The sequence below is a fragment of the Leptidea sinapis genome, chromosome 25 (genome assembly GCF_905404315.1).
Source record: "Leptidea sinapis chromosome 25, ilLepSina1.1, whole genome shotgun sequence".
NCBI lineage: Eukaryota > Metazoa > Arthropoda > Insecta > Lepidoptera > Pieridae > Leptidea > Leptidea sinapis.
Window position 1 is genome coordinate 10,113,732 of NC_066289.1, and position 23,670 is coordinate 10,137,401.

The 23,670-nt window shown below is 36.3% G+C and overlaps 1 protein-coding gene across 10 annotated transcripts in view; it reads right to left on the reverse strand.

Annotated features, from left to right (window-relative positions):
• Window positions 1-2,042: 2,042 nt before the first annotated feature.
• LOC126972172 (transcription factor HNF-4 homolog) overlaps window positions 2,043-23,670 on the reverse strand; it is a 105,089-nt gene continuing 83,461 nt past the window's right edge. For 3 of the 10 annotated variants that reach the window (XM_050818784.1, XM_050818787.1, XM_050818780.1), the window contains exons 6-9: window positions 6,731-6,851; window positions 5,850-5,981; window positions 4,305-4,541; window positions 2,043-3,024 (exon numbers count right to left, since the gene is read on the reverse strand). In XM_050818784.1, the coding sequence (XP_050674741.1) occupies window positions 2,867-3,024; window positions 4,305-4,541; window positions 5,850-5,981; window positions 6,731-6,851 (648 nt within the window). In that variant the 3' untranslated portion in view covers window positions 2,043-2,866. Of the gene's footprint in view, window positions 3,025-4,304; window positions 4,542-5,849; window positions 5,982-6,730; window positions 6,852-16,570; window positions 17,553-18,517; window positions 18,778-21,693; window positions 21,826-22,569; window positions 22,691-23,670 lie in introns of those variants that run through there. The other 7 variants (XM_050818785.1, XM_050818779.1, XR_007731062.1 and 4 more) reach the window with 6 other exon arrangements.

A 23,670-nucleotide genomic window follows, 5' to 3' on the forward strand; every position in this document is an offset into this window, starting at 1 on the left:
AGAACTAGATTGGAGGACGAGGAAAATAAGTTGCAGATAGCACAATAATAAAGTCAATTGCAAGGAAATAGGGGATGACCTGTTAAGATCTTTATTCTTCAACACTCGCCAATTATTGTTCATAATAGTACGGTCGACGTTGATGATTATATAACTGTCTGTCTGTTCGCAATAAACTAAAAAACTACTACACCGATTTTCATATTTAGTTTAGTTTAGGGTTAGTATAAGTATAATTTGTTAAGTTTTTGTATACATTGGCTAAAATAGAATAATATTTGTTGGAGGTGTCGGAAAAAATAAGCCGTCTGGGAGCCATCAATGAAAACTTAGCCTTAAACCACTTGAGATATGAAAAATTTAAGTAGGCGTTACTTTGCGGAAATCCATAATTATACAAATGATTTAAGTTTTCTTTAGTGTTTATTCCGCCAATGTTTGTTTTTAAACAATTCGACACGTGTTTCGCCTCTACACGACGCATTCTCAGGTCGCCAAAATCTGGAACGAGAATCAGTCTTGAGTTTGGTTTTGGCGGAATTAACACTAAAGAAAACAAATCATTTGTACACTTAGAGATATAATAAAATAATTTGTTGTGGAATTGTGTATATATATATATATATATATACTATTTTTTTTTAGAGGAGGCAAACGGGCAATTGTATATATGTAATTCAGGCCTAGGAGTTTGCTCTAGACCGGTATTTATATTTTCACGTGATGTTCGATGATGCAATAATTGTGCCCCTATACGATCGGCAAGGTGCGAAATTCCGTGGATCAGGGTGTCGTAACCAATATTTGTAAAAATTAAAACGCAAGATCAGGCTGTATTTACTATAGTTATAAAGTGCCAACACTGTATAAATACCACTGGACAGGCTGTTCCATGTTTTTGACAGCAATTTTTTTGTGCCTATTTGAAGCCCCACTCGCGAGCGCCCAGAGAACTAATTTTGACGTATAATACAAATGGCTGCGAAGGAACGTACAAAACTCTGAAGTATTTTTACATTTTGAATTAATTTTGTTCGTTTTCTGTATTTACACTTCAAGAATCATCGTAATAAAGTACACATTTTTTTAGAACATAGTTTCCCACCATCTATCGATGTTTGCTGAGGTTGTCATCACTAGTTTTAGTACCACAGACTCTCGGTACATGGCCAACAGCGCCAAAATGGCGATTATCAAACAGGCACAAAAAGAACTTTGACAGCCGCCAGTCCAGTGATATATATTGTATGTTCCGATATGCACTGCGACCACTGTACAGTGTGACGTCAATTCAGCATACTGCGAAGCCGTTTATAGCCAGTTATACTGGTTACTGTTTAAAACGGAACGCAATCCCGAATACTGTCAGCCGCATTTTTTGCCGCAGCATTCAAATGAGTGTATTAAAGTTTTCTAGTTCATTAAAAAAACTGTTGTTGGAGTACTGTCAAACTAAAAATATTAGGCGTAAAATTTATGCACTCGAGTGTTTTTGACTGATCACGTGATCAAAGTACTGCGAGTACCTTACCTAGAAAACGCCAGTGCTCACAGTAGAATATGGCGGCGATTTATGACATCATATATTTCCCTAGGGTACTGCGGCAGTATACTGGCAGTTCATACCGGAACGAATTTTTCTACAGTGATAGCACTGTGCAGTGCTCGCAGTTCAGAGCTTACCCATAGTAGAGTTCAGCGAGTGCTGGTGCCCTAAATTATCTATGGATAGTGGTAGCGTGACACTAACATTCGTTCTCTATGTAATTTACATTAAATTCTCTTGATAAAAGGCGACACATTTACGACGTTGTCAAGTATTAAAAATACAGTTATTTAGTATGTTTACTTATCTTAATCGAGTGATATTATAAAGATACAATGCTTCCTGTATATATTCCATTGGTGGCCATGACAGCAGTTTCGGCGGTATCAGTAATATACTTATATTGCAAGAACCGAGGAGGTCGAAGAAAAGGATATATCGACGTCACAGAGAAGCCGCACGATTCCGAAACACATTCGAATAAATAAAACAAAGATTGCGTAACAGATTATTTAATTTCTGAAAATACTAAGTTCTTAACGGTATATACATTAACAATACACCTTCATAGGAAAATAAGGCACCTGTATTACATCTACTCAAGGTACAATAATATCTCTAATACATTACACATAGTATTACTATCACCAAGCTATCGGGTACCGCGTCCACGTAAGAATTGAGCATTTCATGATATATCTATACAAAACATCTCAGTCTAACTATTCACCTATCGCTAGGTACAAAATTATATAAAAACGCAAGAATACGCGAAAATAATCGCTCTAAACTCAACCGTCACCTAATTCATGCGGTAAATAATTATTAACATAAAGTTATATTGAACATTAATTGTTCTTACAATATTTAGTTCACTGTGAACCATTGAGATATTATCTATCCAGACCGAAATACGTTTCATTAATCAATATCTTCTTCACTAATAATATATTAACAGGTCCAAACAACAATATAAATTCGTATACCTATATATGTATAATAAAAATAATTTGTAAAGTGTTCATAATAGTTGATAATAGCTTTATTCAATCGAGATCTATAAAAATTAATACATAAATAACAATGTAAAATCTGGTCCAAAAGTGTTCAACATTAAATAAATTTATTACTTTGGTTTAATAACAATAATTGCAAATTCTATGATAGACAAGGCACATGCAAGGAATTTGATTAATAACTGGAGACATATACATGCAATAAAACTTAATTAATGTAATGTATATACTTTTGTCTGAGAATTTTTTTCTCTGCCTGCATTTTTTTATTGGAACTATATTTGGTTGTGTTGGGCAATATAGTTTATAAGATGGGCTCTGACTTGAAGGGTTCAAGATAGGTTGGTTCTGGGACAGGCAGCTGCGGCACCAGCGGCGGCGATGACTCTGACGACATCGGTGATGACGACTCGACTGCTTGCTGGCCCGGGCTGTTTTGTAGTGGTGGTTCTATTGTCGCGCCTGCAATTAATTAACTTTCATTAACAATCGGCTCGAAGGACCAAAATATTTATCGATTTATTTTGGATATTTAAGTTTATTATAAATATTTTGTTACATTTAACAAAATCTTTATAATGAAACTGATAAGAACGGTTTTATCCATCTTATAGTCTTTGGTTAAACGAGCATAGTTTAAATTTCAGTAATATTTATCTAAAACTCGTTTAATACCCAACGAAAGGGGCGTCTATCTTCGACTCCTGCGGAATTAACCGGCTAATTAATGAATGAAAGAATTATATTTTAACAGGTAACAATATTTAGGGACCTTAACTTAAGGCACCGGTAGGTACACTATCACGACCATCATGTTAACCAAGCATACAATATACGATTATTTATATTTATACAATTAATTCTTAATTACTGTTTATGAGGATATATTTGATATTATTTAAACACTATTCATATCTTGGATAAACCTTACAAACTAGTTTATTATGTATACATAATAATACTATGTAATAAAATATTACAGCTAGTATAATACTCTATTTCATGGAAAACAGTGGCCGTTGAGTTTCTTGTACGTTTTCCTCACGAACATAGTAGATTCAATTTAAATTACCTAAATATTTAAATAACGCTTCAAAAGCGCTTAGTTTTAGCCTAATTTAATAAAGTTTATTTGACTTTGACTACTCTGTAATGGTGTTTTGTAAAATGACAAGGCGATAAATAAGGGGCGAGACGAGCAGGACGTTCAGCTGATGGTAATTGATACGACCGGCCCATTACAATGCAGTGCAGTGGATTCTTGAAAAACCCAAAAATTCTGAGCGGCACTACAATTATTACGCTTGTCACCTTGAGATATAAGATGTTAAGCCTCATTTGCCCAGTAATTTCACTAGCTACGGCGCCCTACAGACCCAAATACAATAATGCCAACACATTATTGCTTCACGGCACAAATAGTCGCCATTGTGGTACCCATAATCTAGCCAGTATTCGTTGTAAAAGACCCTCCCACTAGTACGTTCAGCTGATAGTAAGTGATACGTCCTACCCATTACAATGCATTACGCTCAGGATTCTTGAAAAACCCAAAAACTCTGATTGGCACTACAACTGCGCTCGTCACCTTGAGACATAAGGTGTTAAGTCTCATTTGCCTAGTAAACTGCGCTCTTCAGACCGAAATACAATAATGCTTTCACATTACTGCTTCATGACAGAAAAAGGCGCCGTTGTGGTACCTATAATGTAGCCGGCGTCCTGTGAGCCAGTTTACGCACCTCCGAGCAGCATCTCCTGCAGCAGGCTGTCGATGTGAGCCACCCCGAACAGCTTGGCGAACTGGATCTGCTCGATCATCTGCCACGTGATGCTCTGCAGCGGCGGCAGACACAGCAGCAGCTCCCCGAAGCGGCCGCGGCCCTCGTACTGCCGGTCGCTGATGTAGTCCTCCAGGTTGATCTGGATCTGGTAGCGGAGCTGTTTTATCTTCTGCGGGTGTGATAGACCTTTGGCATCTGTAAAGCAAATGGGAATCTAACTATTTTGCTTAGGTCATATATACGTCAAGATAGACTGTGACAGCTGCGAAAATGGCGAAAAAAATTGAGGTCGACATTTAACCTCTATTTTGAGCAATGTACGCACACTAACACATAGTGACATATCGCGAGTGTAAGACGTATCGGTTATCTAAACTTTTTTTTCGTTTGGTTTGCAATTTTCTTTGTAATTTACCTCACTACTGGGATTATTATATCTTAAACTTAGTTTTAAATTTACCTCTTTGTTTGTCTCTCTCTAAAAGTTTCTTTTTATATAACATTATCCTATTAATATTATAAATGTGAAAGTTTGTATGTCTGGATGTATGTTTGAACTTCTTTAAAGCAAAAACTACTGAATGGATTTTGATGAAACTTTACAATAATATAGCTTACACACCAGAATAACACATAGGCTATTATTTATAAAACTATCGCGTGAATTATACTTTATATGGCAAAACAACGTTTGCCGGGTCAGCTAGTATATATATATATTTCATTCGAATACAACGCCACGCAATGAGAAAGTGTTTCATGAAAAACTGTTCAAATAACAGCTTATCCTAATTTAAAAAGCATGAAGTGTCGTATTAAGCCCCTTTAAATTAACAAAATTATGTTACTAACTTCCTGTTTTTAATCATCGAGCTAAATAGTTACATTTCAATTGCTAAAACAAAATACATCGCTACGAAATGTGCGAAACAAGTGAGACGGACGTCTCTTTCGCACATTTCGCACCACCATCAATGAGCTTCTTATGAGCGTATACAATAGACTTTGAACACTACTGCCACGAAATAAGGTATTAATTAGAATTAATGTTTTAATGTTAAAAGTTAATACGTATACTCAACGCTAATCGTAATATTTTTGACGATTTTTAAATGGGCGAACGTGAGTTATATTAATGAGCTAGTTGATTATAGTAAGTCAATGTTAAAAACAAATGAATGTAATGCTCGAATTTTAACGGGAAATTACAATTTAGGTTCGTAATACATTTCGCCATTACGCTCTGTTTTTAAAGTGAAATGTTCTTTTTATATAACATTATATACAAAAAAAAAATAGGTTTTGTAATGTTATTCTAATTAAAGTTCGGGCATTACAATCATACATATATATAAATATATACACCACGGTGGCGCAACCATATACCCTCTTGTAACTGTAGCACCATAACTGTTATTTGCCGTTTACTTTTCCAACTGTTTCCCCTTATGAGATTGTTCTGTTATCCTGTAGCCTCCATAAATTAACCGTGTGTCAACTCACTGGGATCGAAGAAGACGATTGCTTTGAGGCACGCGAACTCTGTGTCGTCGACATCGATATCCCGTAATGGCTTCACTATTTCGTCCATCACGCGGATACCGATCATACTGATGTCTACATCCATCCTGCGATCTGCACACATCCAAATTTGAAACAGTTTAGTATCTGATAATACCACACTAATATTATAAAGGCGAAAGTTTGTGTTTGTGTGTGTATGTTTGTTACTTCTTCACGCAAAAGCTATTGAATGGATTTTGATGAAACTTTACAATAATATAGCTTAACACATAGGCAATAATTTATAAAGATATTGTGTGAATTCTCCAAAATATAACGATAATAGTTTCGGGCGTATGAATACATTAATTCGCGTTAAAGTTTTTTTTATACATAAGATGACTCCAAATATGTCTTAGTTCCTATTTTATTTAATCCGACTCGACTTTGGATCCAAACCAAGAGACAAGAAAACATTTCAGTTTTATTATATTTTATAATAATAAGAACGTTAAAGTTTTTTTTTATGTAAGCGTGAGGCCAGGTTTTTTTAAATGAAAATATTGGGCGAGACGAGCAGGACGTTCAGCTGATGGTAATTTATACGCCCTACCCATTACAATGCAGTGCCGCTCAGTATTCTTGAAAAACCCAAAAATTCTGAGCGGCACTACAATAATTGCGTTCTTCACTTTGAGACATAAGATGTTAAGTCTCATTTGCCCAGTAATTTCACTAGCTACCGCGCCCTCCGGACCGAAACACAGTAATGTTTTCATATGGCTTCCTGTGCAAAGGAGGCCCCCACTGGTCTTAAAACCTAAAATATTTTCTATCTGCCAAGATGTTGTTGGTGATGTCTGGTATAACACTGTACTCACCGGTCTGGTGTTTCGTGATGATGCTGTTGTTACCCAGGAGGAGCACATCCTTGAGATGAAGGGACCGCCTCGCACACCCGAGAAGGAGGTGTTCACCTGCATGCTCCCGGAGTAACGCGACCTGCAATACACCATCTACATGAATCACTTGAGAAGTGGCATAAGTCATAAAGATTATACACAAATAAACTTTTATGAACGATGCGGGACTCAAAACCACGACCTCTCGCGTTCCGTGCCAGTGCTCTACCAACTGAGCTAACCGTTCGAGTGACGTCATAAAATCTTGTATGCTTTGTTCAACTCTCAGGTTGTGGTTTCAAATTTTATTTGTGTATTAATCCCAGAAGTGAGGGTTATCACTTTAAAAACATAACGTATTGTTTTGTTTTTAAAGAGAGACATCTCAAGTCAATTTCCTAATATGCATATATTGGGGTTGAGCAGGTTATCAACTGTAAAGTAGATCCTATAGATGAAGCCACAACCTGAGAGTTTAACAAAGCACACAAGATTTTATGACGATACGTCCCTCGAACGGTTAGCTCAGTTGTAAGAGCACTCACACGGAACGCGAGAGGTCGTCGGTTCGAGTGCCGCATCGCTCATAAGATCTTGTTTTCAAATTTTAATTGTGTAATAATCCTAGAAGTGAGGGTTACCACTTTAAAAACATAACAAATTGTTCAGAAAATAATTGTTTATCTATCAAAACATAGGACGATACGGAGATCGAAAACACTCTCGAGGTAACGCCTTCAACAATTTAATGCAGCAGTTAATGTTACCTAATTTTTTTTCATATTTAATCCCAGTAGTGAGGGCAATTCATAGAACAAATATATAAATATTTTATATAAGAGGTAGCAAACGGGCAAGAGGGTCACTTGACGGAATATAGTGCGGCAACACGAGAGATCTTATATAAATGTACGCTAGCCAGTGACGATAGCTTACGTTACGATCCATAAGATAATTGACCAATCACGATATGTTTTGATCAATACCTAACCAATGAGCATGCCAGAATCCAGCACTCGCTCACCTGTGTTGGTTGACCGAGTTGTTTGCAAGTATATTATATGTGAGTGGGTTATATGATCGGGAAATCACTTATATAAAAATGTACTGCTCCGTAATTCGTAACTCCATAATTATCCAAATGTATTGAGTATTCTTTAGTATACCGCCAATATTTGTCTTCAAACAATTTGACACGTGTTTCGCCTATGTCTATGAGTTTGGCGAATCAACATCTCCTGAGGTTGCCTCGTGTAGAGGCGAAACAAAAGACATATATTGGTCCATCCAATGAACATTCACTGAATTAAAACAAATTCGTAGTAATATGAAAGTAGTAATTTATTTGGTGTTGTAAAAGAGCACGTGGGTTGTGTTGAACACTGTAATGGCTAAAACTCTTTCTTGGCTTATTCAGCTTACATTAACTCTATCATGCAAGTACTTTTATAGAAGATAAGAAGATCTGGGCGGTACCAGTAACAGTTCATCCCCGATCTAAATGTACTTCTTCATAGCCCTTTAAGTTCAATCAATTTAGTCTTTATCAATGTTTCTGTGAAGGTCTTTCCGCTGCAGAGATAACTACTGTAGTTCAAAAGCCGTGGAATCAACTTCCTTGTGCGGTGTTTCCGGGACGTTACGACATTGGGTCCTTCAAAAGTAGCGCGTACACCTTCCTTGAAAGCTGGCAACTATCTTGTGATTCCTCTGGTGTTGCAAGAGAATGTGGGCGGTGATCACTTAACACCAGGTGACCCGTACGTTTGTACCTCGTTTTCCATAAAATAATCTTGTATATAAAATTCTCGTGTCGCGGTGTTTGTTACGAAACTCCTACAAAACGACTAAACCGATCTGTATGAAATTTTGTGTGCAGTTTAGCATGAAATCTATTTTTTATACCCTTTATGATAAGGGTGACCCACCCCTAAATATATTTTTTTATTTTTTATTACTGAACATTAAAAAATACGTACAACCTCAAATTTTCACCCTTCTACGATCAACACCTATTTTTGTATAACAATTTTATATTATTCTGTTCCATCCACAGATCCGTAATAAGGTTGCAAGATGGCAATCGAATACAATAATTGTAGTATGATAAATTTTATGTATCCACGATATATTTGGTAGGTCTGAGAATCAGTCGTCATATATTTTTATACCCCAAAAATTTCAATTATTGATTTTTTTTTAATAACTTTATGTGGCAATACAATAGTTGCTGGGTCAGCTAGTAATAAGAACCTGGTCATCTAGGTGGAGCTCCGTGAAGGCGGGGATATACTTGGCCCACTCCACCAGGATGAGCAGCTGCTGTTTGATGGAGTCACACACGATCACGTTGATCTCCGCGTCGGTCGCGTTGTTACTCTGCCGACATCACATAACAAACATTACGAAATGATTAACAACCTGGAGAAGGTAATATGAAACACTTTTACCAGTGGGAGGCTCCTTTGCACAGGACGCCGGCTAGATTATGGGTACCACAACGTATTTCTGTCGTGAAGCAATAATGTGTAAGCATTATTGTGTTTCGGTCAGAAGGGCACCGTAGCCAATGAAATAACTGAACAAATGAGACTTAACATCTTATGTCTCAAGGTGACGAGCGCTATTGTAGTGCCGCTCAGAATTTTTAGATTTTTCAAGAATCCTGAGCGTAATGCATTGTAATGGGTAGGACGTATCACTTACCATCAGCTGAACGTACTAGTGGGAGGCTCTTTTACAACGAATGCTGGCTATGGAACATTATATTCGAGTGAATTTTAACTATTGCACTATACAAAATGTAAATTACTACTAAAATAAATAATTGTTTCATTTATACTTATTTTATTTGTATATAATCGAAATGAACGAATGATATTAGGTTACTACTAGGACTGGTGTTTTAATGTTAGCAGTAAGCTAACTGTTCCAGAATCTTTTAGAGGATTCATATTCTGGGTGTAGATAAAGTCTTGTGTGCAACTGTTGATAATTAGGTATTAAAACACTCATGTGATACTATTATCATACTCGTGTGATAAACCCACATTCGTGTTTTATTACACAACAGTTGCATAAATAACTATTACAAATTTTTTTGACAACCCTAGGACATTTTTAGCAACTAGACGTCGATACTGTACATATTTAACGACAGAACAAGGAAGCTAACCCTACATTCTACTTCTGAACATTCAAAGTATAAATATATATAAATCCACATTCGTGTTTTAATACCCCTTATTACACAACAGTTACATAAATAACTATTATCTTTACGGCCAACCTTATAACGATGAGTTCTTATATAGGTACGGATAAAAACTCCTTGTACTTTTTTTATACTTATGTATTATGAAGCCAACGTGCATACAACTATTTTCAAGAAGTTTTCTTCCACGTACTACAAAGCTGTGGAATGGGCTTCCTTGTGCGGTGTTTCCGAGACGATACGACAAGGGGGGTACCTTCAAAAATAGCGCGTACACCTTCCTTAAAGGCCGTTTTTTCGATAGTTGATTTTAAAATAAAATAAATTCATTCGAATTTGAATATACCTTATAATTTTTTTAATAGTTGTACCTACATTTATACTCACAAAAATTTGATTTTTTGTGTGCCTTTCTAAGACTTAATATTTAAAATAAATACTAGTAAACATTATTATCACCTACTTAAAAATATCATGTTTGGTGTTAAAATTTCAAACAGTGCAGTTTCCGAACGCAACATCTAATATTAAAAATACTACGAGTCCGGCATCGCTCCTGTAATTCCTCTGGTGAGAGAGAATGTCGGCTGCGGTGATCACTTAACACCACGTGCCCCGTACGCTCGCTTGTCCTCCTGTTCCATAAAAAAATTCGTTATTTTTAATTCTTATTTGCTTAATGGTACTATAATTTCACAGATAATGTTTGTAGAAGTAAAGACTGACTCTGACAAGCCTTCAATAAAGCAACTACAGTGGATGCACTACATGAAACAAAATGATATCCAAGTGGAGTTCTGCTACGTTGGAGTCAACACCTCCAGGTCCAAGGCCAGGCAGGGTGAGACCAGGGCATCCAGCTGATGATGCTGTTATCTTACCGACGTAAAGGGATGTTCTCTGTAGTATATAATATGTAATTATACTTCTGTAATAATATTGTTAACAGCTAGAATATATTTTAAATTTGTCTGAAAGTAACAATTGTCATGCCATGATCAAGAATATTAAGTGGCATTATAATGGGCATGGGGCTACTTATCATCACGTCCGTATTATTAGCCTGTGGCCCCACATCAAAAAAAGGCTGGCAACGCTCCTGTGATTCCTCTGGTGTTGCAAGAGATTGTGGGCGGCGGTGATCACTTAACAACAGGTGAGCCGTACGCTCGTTTGTCCTCCTATTCCATAAAAAATATAACGAAAATATTGTGATTATTTTTTTATTATAATGATTATAAAAAAATGCAATTTTTTGAGTTTGCCGATGGAAGTGAAAACTTACAACTTTTAGTATTCAAATTATGTATAATGTTTAAAAACAATTAAATGATTAATTTTAATTAACATTTATTTTCAATAATATTTTAATCAAACAAAAATACTATTTCAACAATACACAGTATATACATTAAACTTTTCACTAAATCCATTCAATTTCACTTATAAGATATACACAGCACTAATGTTCCAAAATACGTCAGCTGTATAGCTACAGATATACTGCTATAACCATTTCGGTGACACGAACTCACGAGATTTCACCCACCCAAAAAATGTTTAACTATATATTACATTTTTTTTATTAATTATTTATTTATCGCTTGCGCCAGTCATGAGCATGTCGGTGACGCGTACCCGTAAGATTTCTACCTACCTTTCTACCTACCAAAGGGTGCCCAACACGGCTATAGTAGTTTTCACTTCAAAAATTGAGTTGACGTTTAAATTACAGTTATCACCTACGAATACATCCATTATAATAAAAAATTGTTATAATTATTTACATAGTAAATATATAATATATCTACATTTTACATAATTAATTATGAAAAAATATAATTTATTGGTACTAGTAACTGTTGTTATGTACTGTCTTACGGCCGTTTTCAATAACCTATCTATCCTTAGCTTAACTTATTAGAGGTACACAAATCTATCCTTTTACGCTTACTTACATTTCAATAACCTATCGACATAAAGCATTGGACTATAATAATTATAATTGACATAGCTGGATAGATAGGATCTTGACATTAAACGGTGACAGCAATATATCCGTAACTAGAGATACGTTATTGAAAACGATCGTAAATCATTATTGAGTGGGAGCCCTTCTTGGGTAAAGGCCTCCTCCAGCTTGTTCCATGCCTCTCTGTCCATTGCTATCTTTTTCCATAAGTTTCCTGTAGCTGTCGCTTTTATATCTTCTATCCACCTTTTCCTAGGACGTCCTTTTGTCCTTTTTCCTATTGGTCCGTCCCATATAAGTATAAGAAATATATAACTCAAAATAATTCTAATTTAGTTTCATTAAAATTTTGAGTGTTGAAAATATCTATTTTTACGTCAAGTATTTTTATTTGCACAAAAATTCAAGAACAAATGAATAATTATGGTACAAGTGTGAGCTTTACTTATCTGACCTGCAAAGAGGATGTAAATACTACATAATAAGAGGCGGAACTGCCTAAGTAATAATTGAAATTTAGTTTAGTACGAAACGTGCAGTGATTAGATATAAGTTTGAAATTGTAATTACATTATAGGCGACGAAATATAATCCGGCTAAGTTTGAAAGCGAAACAGTTGCTTTTAAACGTAGTGGATTTCGGCTATTTCCGTTTTTCACTCTATCAATCACTGCAAGTTTCATACAGTCGCTTCTTTCTTAGAGTCGACTAGGCTGATACTATCTCTCTTCCTCCATGAGCTTGAAGCCATGGCGGAATGCGAAAGATAGTGAATATTTAGATTTTATTACTATTACGATGTATAGTGTGTAAGTATATTTGTTTAACAGATGCAATATAATTATAAATTACACAAATAAAATTTGAAAAAACAAAATTTTATGAACGATGCGGGATTCGAACGCACGACCTCCGGCTTCCGTGCCGGAGCTCTAACCTACTGAGCTAACCGTTCGAGTACCGCCTCGTTATAAAATTCTGTTTGCTTTGTTCAACTCTCAGGTTGTGGCTTCATCTACAGGGTCCACTTTACAGTTGATAACCTGCTCAACCCCAATATTTGCATATTAGGAAATTTACTTGAGATGTCGCTCTTGTAAATCTAAACAATATGTTATGTTTTTAAAGTGAAATTCGTTCATAAAATTTTGTTTTTTCTAATTTTATTTGTGAATTAATCCTAGAAGTGAGGGTTATCACTTTAAAAACATAACATATTGTTTAATTATAAATTAATTAGTTTAGTAAATATATAGAATATATAATTTTCTTGTATTTTTACATCGAGCGAATTCTTTAAAGGTTTTAAGTAAAAAACGTCTAGATAGACTATGACAGCTGTGAAAGCGTCGAAAAAAATTGAGTTTAGAACTAACCTCTATTTTGAGCAATGCACGCACACTAACACAAAGTGTCAAATAAATCGCTAGTGTAAGACGTAGCTTGTCACGCACACTAAAGTATTAAACCTGGCCTGTTTTCATCGATTGTCTAACAGCAAGAGATCTCAACATATAAATTATATAAAGTATTTTAATATAATCGAGAACTTTCGCCACCATATATATATTTTTATTAGAAGAATTTTAATGTTATTGTGGTTACATATTCTCATTTAACAATGTAGTATAATAAAATATAGATATTTTTAATGTTAATTGTGACATAGTAATAGTTAATAATGTTAGGATTGGCTTCGAAATGTTTATTTTAAAGTTTTTTTTTTATGAAAATAAGGACGAGACGAACAGGACGTTCAGCTGATGGTAATTGATACGCCCTGCCCATTACAATGCAGTGCCGCTCAGGATTTTTAAAAAGCCCAAAAACTGACACAGTTGCGCTCATCACCTTGAGAAATAAGTTGTTAAGTCTTATTTGCAAGTTACATAATATTATGGTTTTAATTAAAATAAAACATTTTTGTAGAGTTTTGTATTGTCTGTTGTACTCTTAGATAATATATACGTCTAGATAGAGCTTCTTGCTGTTAGACAACGCATGTGATACAATTTATTCTAGTGTGCGTGCGTTGCTGAACATTGAGGTTAACAGCTAGCTGCTATTTTTTCGACGTGTTCACAGCTGCCACAGTCTATATAAACATATTAATTATGTAAGGTTGCTTTACTATTGGTGTGCTTAAGTTATCAACAAGCAATAAAATTTTAAGTTTTTCTAATGTAGTTTTATTTTGGTTTATAAGAAAAATTGTGGTATGCATTTGAACTTTTCCTTTTGCAATGTTTTTTAAGTCTCAGATTACTTTTATAAAAATAGATAAAAAAGGAGTACATTTAACAAAGTGTGTGTGGGCAAGTATGTCGCGGTAGACCTCGTAGAACATTCGTCAACCAAATTGGGGACGTTTTGAGAAAAGTAGAGGTCCGAAGCACCCGCAACCGGCGAGCATGTATGAAAAGAGTTTGTAAGGATAGAAGCAAATGGCATTCTATTGTCTCTGCCTACCCCGACAGGAACAAGGCGCTAGAGTGTGTATGTATGTGTATGTACATTTAACAATAAATTATGATAAGGCCTAACCTTGTGAATAATGAAAAAACACTTAGAACTAGATTGGAGGACGAGGAAAATAAGTTGCAGATAGCACAATAATAAAGTCAATTGCAAGGAAATAGGGGATGACCTGTTAAGATCTTTATTCTTCAACACTCGCCAATTATTGTTCATAATAGTACGGTCGACGTTGATGATTATATAGCTGTCTGTCTGTTCGCAATAAACTCGAAAACTACTACACCGATTTTCATATTTAGTTTAGTTTAGGGTTAGTATAAGTATAATTTGTTAAATTTTTATATACATTGGCTAAAATAGAATAATATTTGTTGGAGGTGTCGGAAAAAATAAGCCGTCTGGGAGCCATCAATGAAAACTTAGCCTTAAACCACTTGAGATATGAAAAATTTAAGTAGGCGTTACTTTGCGGAAATCCATAATTATACAAATGATTTAAGTTTTCTTTAGTGTTTATTCCGCCAATGTTTGTTTTTAAACAATTCGACACGTGTTTCGCCTCTACACGACGCATTCTCAGGTCGCCAAAATCTGGAACGAGAATCAGTCTTGAGTTTGGTTTTGGCGGAATTAACACTAAAGAAAACAAATCATTTGTACACTTAGAGATATAATGAAATAATTTGTTGTGGAATTACTATGCTATGCTATAAAAAAAATAGTGCCGTCTAGATATATATATATCTAGACGGCACTATTTTTTTTAGAGGAGGCAAACGGGCAATTGTATATATGTAATTCAGGCCTAGGAGTTTGCTCTAGACCGGTATTTATATTTTCACGTGATGTTCGCTGATGCAATAATTGTGCCCCTATACAATCGGCAAGGTGCGAAATTCCGTGGATCAGGGTGTCGTAACCAATATTTGTAAAAATTAAAACGCAAGATCAGGCTGTATTTACTATAGTTATAAAGTGCCAACACTGTATAAATACCACTGGACAGGCTGTTCCATGTTTTTGACAGCAATTTTTTTGTGCCTATTTGAAGCCCCACTCGCGAGCGCCCAGAGAACTAATTTTGACGTATAATACAAATGGCTGCGAAGGAACGTACAAAACTCTGAAGTATTTTTACATTTTGAATTAATTTTGTTCGTTTTCCGTATTTACACTTCAAGAATCATGGTAATAAAGTACACATTTTTTTAGAACATAGTTTCCCACTATCTATCGATGTTTGCTGAGGTTGTCATCACTAGTTTTAGTACCACAGACTCTCGGTACATGGCCAACAGCGCCAAAATGGCGATTATCAAACAGGCACAAAAAGAACTTTGACAGCCGCCAGTCCAGTGATATATATTATATGTTCCCATATGCACTGCGACCACTGTACAGTGTGACGTCAATTCAGCATACTGCGAAGCCGTTTATAGCCAGTTATACTGGTTACTGTTTAAAACGGAACGCAATCCCGAATACTGTCAGCCGCATTTTTGCCGCAGCATTCAAATGAGTGTATTAAAGTTTTCTAGTTCATTAAAAAAACTGTTGTTGGAGTAGTGTCAAACTAAAAATATTAGGCGTAAAATTTATGCACTCGAGTGTTTTTGACTGATCACGTGATCAAAGTACCTTACCTAGAAAACGCCAGTGCTCACAGTAGAATATGGCGGCGATTTATGACATCATATATTTCCCTAGGGTACTGCGGCAGTATACTGGCAGTTCATACCGGAACGAATTTTTCTACAGTGATAGCACTGTGCAGTGCTCGCAGTTCAGAACTTACCCATAGTAGAGTTCAGCGAGTGCTGGTGCCCTAAATTATCTATGGATAGTGGTAGCGTGACACTAACATTCGTTCTCTATGTAATTTACATTAAATTCTCTTGATAAAAGGCGACACATTTACGACGTTGTCAAGTATTAAAAATACAGTTATTTAGTATGTTTACTTATCTTAATCGAGTGATATTCTAAAGATACAATGCTTCCTGTATATATTCCATTGGTGGCCATGACAGCAGTTTCGGCGGTATCAGTAATATACTTATATTGCAAGAACCGAGGAGGTCGAAGAAAAGGATATATCGACGTCACAGAGAAGCCGCACGATTCCGAAACACATTCGAATAAATAAAACAAAGATTGCGTAACAGATTATTTAATTTCTGAAAATACTAAGTTCTTAACGGTATATACATTAACAATACACCTTTATAGGAAAATAAGGCACCTGTATTACATCTACTCAAGGTACAATAATATCTCTAATACATTACACATAGTATTACTATCACCAAGCTATCGGGTACCGCGTCCACGTAAGAATTGAGCATTTCATGATATATCTATACAAAACATCTCAGTCTAACTATTCACCTATCACTAGGTACAAAATTATATAAAAACGCAAGAATACGCGAAAATAATTGCTCTAAACTCAACCGTCACCTAATTCATGCGGTAAATAATTATTAAAATAAAGTTATATTGAACATTAATTGTTCTTACAATATTTAGTTCACTGTGAACCATTGAGATATTATCTATCCAGACCGAAATACGTTTCATTAATCAATATCTTCTTCACTAATAATATATTAACAGGTCCAAACAACAATATAAATTCGTATACCTATATATGTATAATAAAAATAATTTGTAAAGTGTTCATAATAGTTGATAATAGCTTTATTCAATCGAGATCTATAAAAATTAATACATAAATAACAATGTAAAATCTGGTCCAAAAGTGTTCAACATTAAATAAATTTATTACTTTGGTTTAATAACAATAATTGCAAATTCTATAATAGACAAGGCACATGCAAGGAATTTGATTAATAACTGGAGACATATACATGCAATAAAACTTAATTAATGTAATGTATATACTTTTGTCTGAGAATTTTTTTCTCTGCCTGCATTTTTTTATTGGAACTAAATTTGGTTGTGTTGGGCAATATAGTTTATAAGATGGGCTCTGACTTGAAGGGTTCAAGATAGGTTGGTTCTGGGACAGGCAGCTGCGGCACCAGCGGCGGCGATGACTCTGACGACATCGGTGATGACGACTCGACTGCTTGCTGGCCCGGGCTGTTTTGTAGCGGTGGTTCTATTGTCGCGCCTGCAATTAATTAACTTTCATTAACAATCGGCTCGAAGGACCAAAATATTTATCGATTTATTTTGGATATTTAAGTTTATTATAAATATTTTGTTACATTTAACAAAATCTTTATAATGAACTTGATTAATGAAACTGATAAGAACGGTTTTATCCATCTTATAGTCTTTGGTTAAACGAGCATAGTTTAAATTTCAGGGGCGTCTATTTTCGACTCCTGCGGAATTAACCGGTTAATTAATGAATGAAAGAATTATATTTTAGCAGGTAACAATAGTTAGGGACCTTAACTTAAGGCACCGGAAGGTACATTATCACGACCATCATCATCATCATGTTAACCAAGCATAAAATATACGATTATTTATATTTATACAATTAATTCTTTATTACTGTTTATGAGGATATATTTGATATTATTTAAACACTATTCATATCTTGGATAAACCTTACAAACTAGTTTATTATGTATACATAATAATACTATGTAATAAAATATTACAGCTATTATATAATACTCTATTTCATGGAAAACAGTGGCCGTTGAGTTTCTTGTACGTTTTCCTCACGAACATAGTAGATTCAATTTAAATTACCTAAATATTTAAATAACGCTTCAAAAGCTCTTAGTTTTAGCCTAATTTAATAAAGTTTATTTGACTTTGCCTACTCTGTAATCGTATTTTTTAAAATGACAGGGCGATAAATAAGGGGCGAGACGAGCAGGACATTCAGCTGATAGTAATTGATACGCCCTGCCCATTACAATGCATTACGCTCAGTATTCTTGAAAAACCCAAAAACTCTGATTGGCACTACAACTGCGCTCGTCACCTTGAGACATAAGGTGTTAAGTCTCATTTGCCTAGTAAACTGCGCCCTTCAGACCGAAATACAATAATGCTTTCACATTACTGCTTCATGACAGAAAAAGGCGCAGTTGTGGTACCTATAATGTAGCCGGCGTCCTATGAGCCAGTTTACGTACCTCCGAGCAGCATCTCCTGCAGCAGACTGTCGATGTGAGCCACCCCGAACAGCTTGGCGAACTGGATCTGCTCGATCATCTGCCACGTGATGCTCTGCAGCGGCGGCAGACACAGCAGCAGCTCCCCGAAGCGGCCGCGGCCCTCGTACTGCCGGTCGCTGATGTAGTCCTCCAGGTTGATCTGGATCTGGTAGCGGAGCTGTTTTATCTTCTGCGGGTGTGATAGACCTTTGGCATCTGTAAAGCAAATGGAAATCTAACTATTTTGCTTTGGCCATTAATACGTCAAGATAGACTGGGACAGCAGGACGTTCAGCTGATGGAAATTGATACGCCTTGCCCATTACAATGCAGTGCAGTGTATTCTTGAAAAACCCAAAAATTCTGAGCGGCACTACAAATGCGCTCATTACTTTTAGACATAAGATTTAAAGTCTCATTTGCCCAGTAATTTCACTAGCTTACGGCCCCCTTCAGACCGAAACTCAGTAATGTTTACACATTACTGCTTCACGATAGAAATAGGAGCCGTTGTGGTACCCATAAACTAGCCGGCATCCTGTGCGAACATTACGCTCCGTTTTTAAATTGAAAAGTTCTTTTATATATAACATTATATACATAAAAAAAATGATTTTATACATGTTATTCTAATTATACTTCAAGCATTACAATCCTATTAATTATCCTATTAACATTATTACCTTACATTACCTAAATTGTTCAATACCGAGATAACCCTTACTAAAGAAGTTAAATACCTGGGGGTCATACTGGACAGTAAGCTGCTTTGGAATAAACACATAGACCACAAGCTGGAAAAGCATGTATAATATTTTGGCAGTGTAGAAGACTCGTAGGGAGAACCTGGGGTCTTGCTCCAAAGATATGTAAATGGCTATATACAGCAGTTATTAGACCAATTATCACCTACGGAGCAATAGCTTGGTGGCCCAGGACAGAGCTAACAACAGTACAGCCATAACTGGTTGCATGCGCACTACGCCAACATCTGCCCTAGAAACCATTCTAGGGCTCACACCGCTTGACATACATATCCAACATGAGGCGACAATGTCGGTTCTCCGCCTGAAGCTGATGGGTGTATGCCCAAACTGACACGTCGACTTATTAGCCTAAACAGACATGACATCCGAATTATGGTCGGCACCCTAACGGGTCACACATCACTGAACAAACGCCTAATTACAATCGGCGTTACGGACAGTTCTAAGTGCAGGGGCTGTCTAACCGAAGATGAAACGGTCACTCACGTAAGCCTGGAATGTGCTGGGGTGGCCAACCAACGGGCACAAACCTAAGTAAATACAAGGTCGCTCCAGGAAGTCTGCGAACACCCCAGGAGTGTTCTGAACTTCTGGAAGGAGCTGGGCTGGTTGGAATGACTGGCCAACACTGCACGCAAAATGGACCCAATTAAGCGGTCTAATTGCAGAAACAGGAGCCCTTTACCAATACCAATACCTATTAATATTATAAATGTGAAAGTTTGTATATCTGGATGGATGATGTTTGAACTTCTTTAATACAAAAACTACTGATTGGATTTTGATGAAACTTTACAAATAATATAGCTTACACACCAGAATAACACATAGGCTATTTATTATTTATAAAACTATCGCGTGAATTATACTTTATATAGCAAAACAACGTTTGCCGGGTCAGCTAGTCATATATATATAATATTTTTTTTTTAAGGAAAAGGAGGACAAACGAACGTTCACCTGGTGTTAAGTGATCACCGCCGACCACATTCTCTTGCTACACCAGAGGAATCACAGGAGCGTTGCCGGCCTTTAAGGAAGGTGTACGCATTTCTTTGAAGGTACCCATGTCGTATCGTCCCGGAAACACCGCACAAGGAAGCTCATTCCACAGCTTTGTAATAAGTGGAAGAAAGCTCCTTGAAAACCGCACTGTGGAGGACCGCCACGCATCCAGATGGTGGGGATGATATCCTAACTTGTGGCGTGTCGTGCGAAGGTGGAATTCGGCGGCATGAATTAAGTTAAACAGCTCTTCGGAACACTCCCCGTGATAAATGTGGTAGAAGACATACAATTGACGTCTCTACGCAACGCCAAGTGATCCAGCCGTTCACAGAGCACTGGGTCCCCGACAATTCGAGCTGCTCTGAATGTATATGAACTATAAGTTTTTCAACATTATAAAATAGAAAGTGGTTCGTGACTGTACCACACAGACATCAGAGTCTAGTTTGGTAGCTTACGAACACCACGGTGGCGCGACTGTTAGCGCCAGTGTGGTGTCCCAGTGAATATAGCCCTAACATGCGGGTAGTTTATAAAGTTCTAGAAGACATTATAAACAACGGACTAATGACTGCTTTCATTTGTATCACCACTCAATTCGTTATATAATTGGCACATACGATGAAGTGCATTATTATGTGCGACATTGTTATAGCAGTGCGGTATTGCAAATATGTAGGCATACGAGTGGCTTGCTTGCGAGTTACAAAGTCAACATCTGTTAATAAATAATTGCTGAAATTTCCCATGCACAATCCTGTGTAGGATAGCCATGTCAGCTATTTCACGCCTACATTTACGAGTTTGAAATTTAAAATGTACCAAGCAGTTATTACTGTTTACTTTTCTAACAATCGCGTCGCTAGTGTCGTCATGTAAACAAGTGCTTCTCATATAATAGTAAAAATTCGAATACAGTGGTGTTTGGACGGTAAAATCATAATTATAATTTAAATTGACCTAAGTGCTTAAAATATAGAGTTTATTAATGTTAAATCAATCATAATAATAACTAGAATTTTGTACTAATACTTAATAATAATTTTGCATGCCAGAAATGGCCGATAACATTGATACCTTAAAACTATTTCCACACATTTTTGCATGTTTTCTAGCAAAATAAAGTATTTATTTATGATTAATGATTAACCCCCTTACTCATAAAGGTCCGCTAACGTTAAACAGCCGCTTAGGAGTGTTTTTTCTCATTCTGACTTAGGTCAATAGAAGAAGACAGAGTGAGAATTAGCAATGCTTCAAGTTAGCAGTCTATTATGAATACGGGGGTAACTGTTTCCCCTTATGAGATTGTTCTGTTATCCTGTAGCCTCCATAAATTAACCGTGTGTCAACTCACTGGGATCGAAGAAGACGATTGCTTTGAGGCACGCGAACTCTGTGTCGTCGACATCGATATCCCGTAATGGCTTCACTATTTCGTCCATCACGCGGATACCGATCATACTGATGTCTACATCCATCCTGCGATCTGCACACATCCAAATTTTTAAACAGTTTAGTATCTGATAATACCACACTAATATTATAAAGGCGAAAGTTTGTGTGTGTATGTTTGTTACTTCTTCACGCAAAAGCTATTGAATGGATTTTGATGAAACTTTACAATAATATAGCTTAACACATAGGCAATAATTTATAAAGATATTGTGTGAATTCTCCAAAATATAACGATAATAGTTTCGGGCGTATGAATACATTAATTCGCGTTAAAGTTTTTTTTATACATAAGATGACTCCAAATATGTCTTAGTTCCTATTTTATTAAATCCGACTCGACTTTGGATCCAAACCAAGAGACAAGAAAACATTTCAGTTTTATTATATTTTATAATAATAAGAACGTTAAAGTTTTTTTTTATGTATAAAGAAGCGTGAGGCCAGGTTTTTTTAAATGAAAATATTGGGCGAGACGAGCAGAACGTTCAGCTGATGGTAATTTATACGCCCTACCCATCACAATGCAGTCAGGATTCTAGAAAAACCCAAAAATTCTGAGCGGCACTACAATAATTGCTTTCGTCACTTTGAGACATAAGATGTTAAGTCTCATTTGCCCAGTAATTTCACTAGCTACCGCGCCCTCCGGACCGAAACACAGTAATGTTTTCATATGGCTTCCTGTGCAAAGGAGCCCCCCACTGGTCTTAAAACCTAAAATATTTTCTATCTTCCAAGATGTTGTTGGTGATGTCTGGTATAACACTGTACTCACCGGTCTGGTGTTTCGTGATGATGCTGTTGTTACCCAGCAGGAGTACATCCTTGAGATGAAGGGACCGCCTTGCACACCCGAGAAGGAGGTGTTCACCTGCATGCTCCCGGAGTAACGCGACCTGCAATACACCATCTACATGAATCACTTGAGAAGTGACATAAGTCATAAAGATTATACACAAATAAACTTTTATGAACGATGCGGGACTCGAAACCACGACCTCTCTCGTTCCGTGCCAGTGCTCTACCAACTGAGCTAACCGTTCGAGTGACGTATCGTCATAAAATCTTGTATGCTTTGTTCAACTCTCAGGTTGTGGTTTCAAATTTTATTTGTGTATTAATCCCAGAAGTGAGGGTTATCACTTTAAAAACATAGCAAATTGTTTTGTTTTTAAAGACAGACATCTCAAGTCAATTTCCTAATATGCATATATTGGGGTTGAGCAGGTTATCAACTGTAAAGTAGATCCTATAGATGAAGCCACAACCTGAGAGTTGAACAAAGCACACAAGATTTTATGACGATACGTCCCTCGAACGCTTAGCTCAGTTGTAAGAGCACTCACACGGTACGCGAGAGGTCGTGGGTTCGAGTGCCGCATCGCTCATAAGATCTTGTCTTCAAATTTTAATTGTGTAATAATCCTAGAAGTGAGGGCTATCACTTTAAAAACATAACAAAATGTTCAGAAAATAATTGTTTATCTATCAAAACATATAGGACGATACGGAGATCGAAAACACTCTCGAGGTAACGCCTTCAACAATTTAATGCAGCAGTTAATGTTACCTAATTTTTTTTCATATTTAATCCCAGTAGTGAGGGCAATTCATAGAACAAATATATAAATATTTTATATAAGAGGTAGCAAACGGGCAAGAGGGTCACTTGACGGAATATAGTGCGGCAACACGAGAGATCTTATATAAATGTACGCTAGCCAGTGACGATAGCTTACGTTACGATCCATAAGATAATTGACCAATCACGATATGTTTTGATCAATACCTAACCAATGAGCATGCCAGAATCCAGCACTCGCTCACCTGTGTTGGTTGACCGAGTTGTTTGCAAGTATATTATATGTGAGTGGGT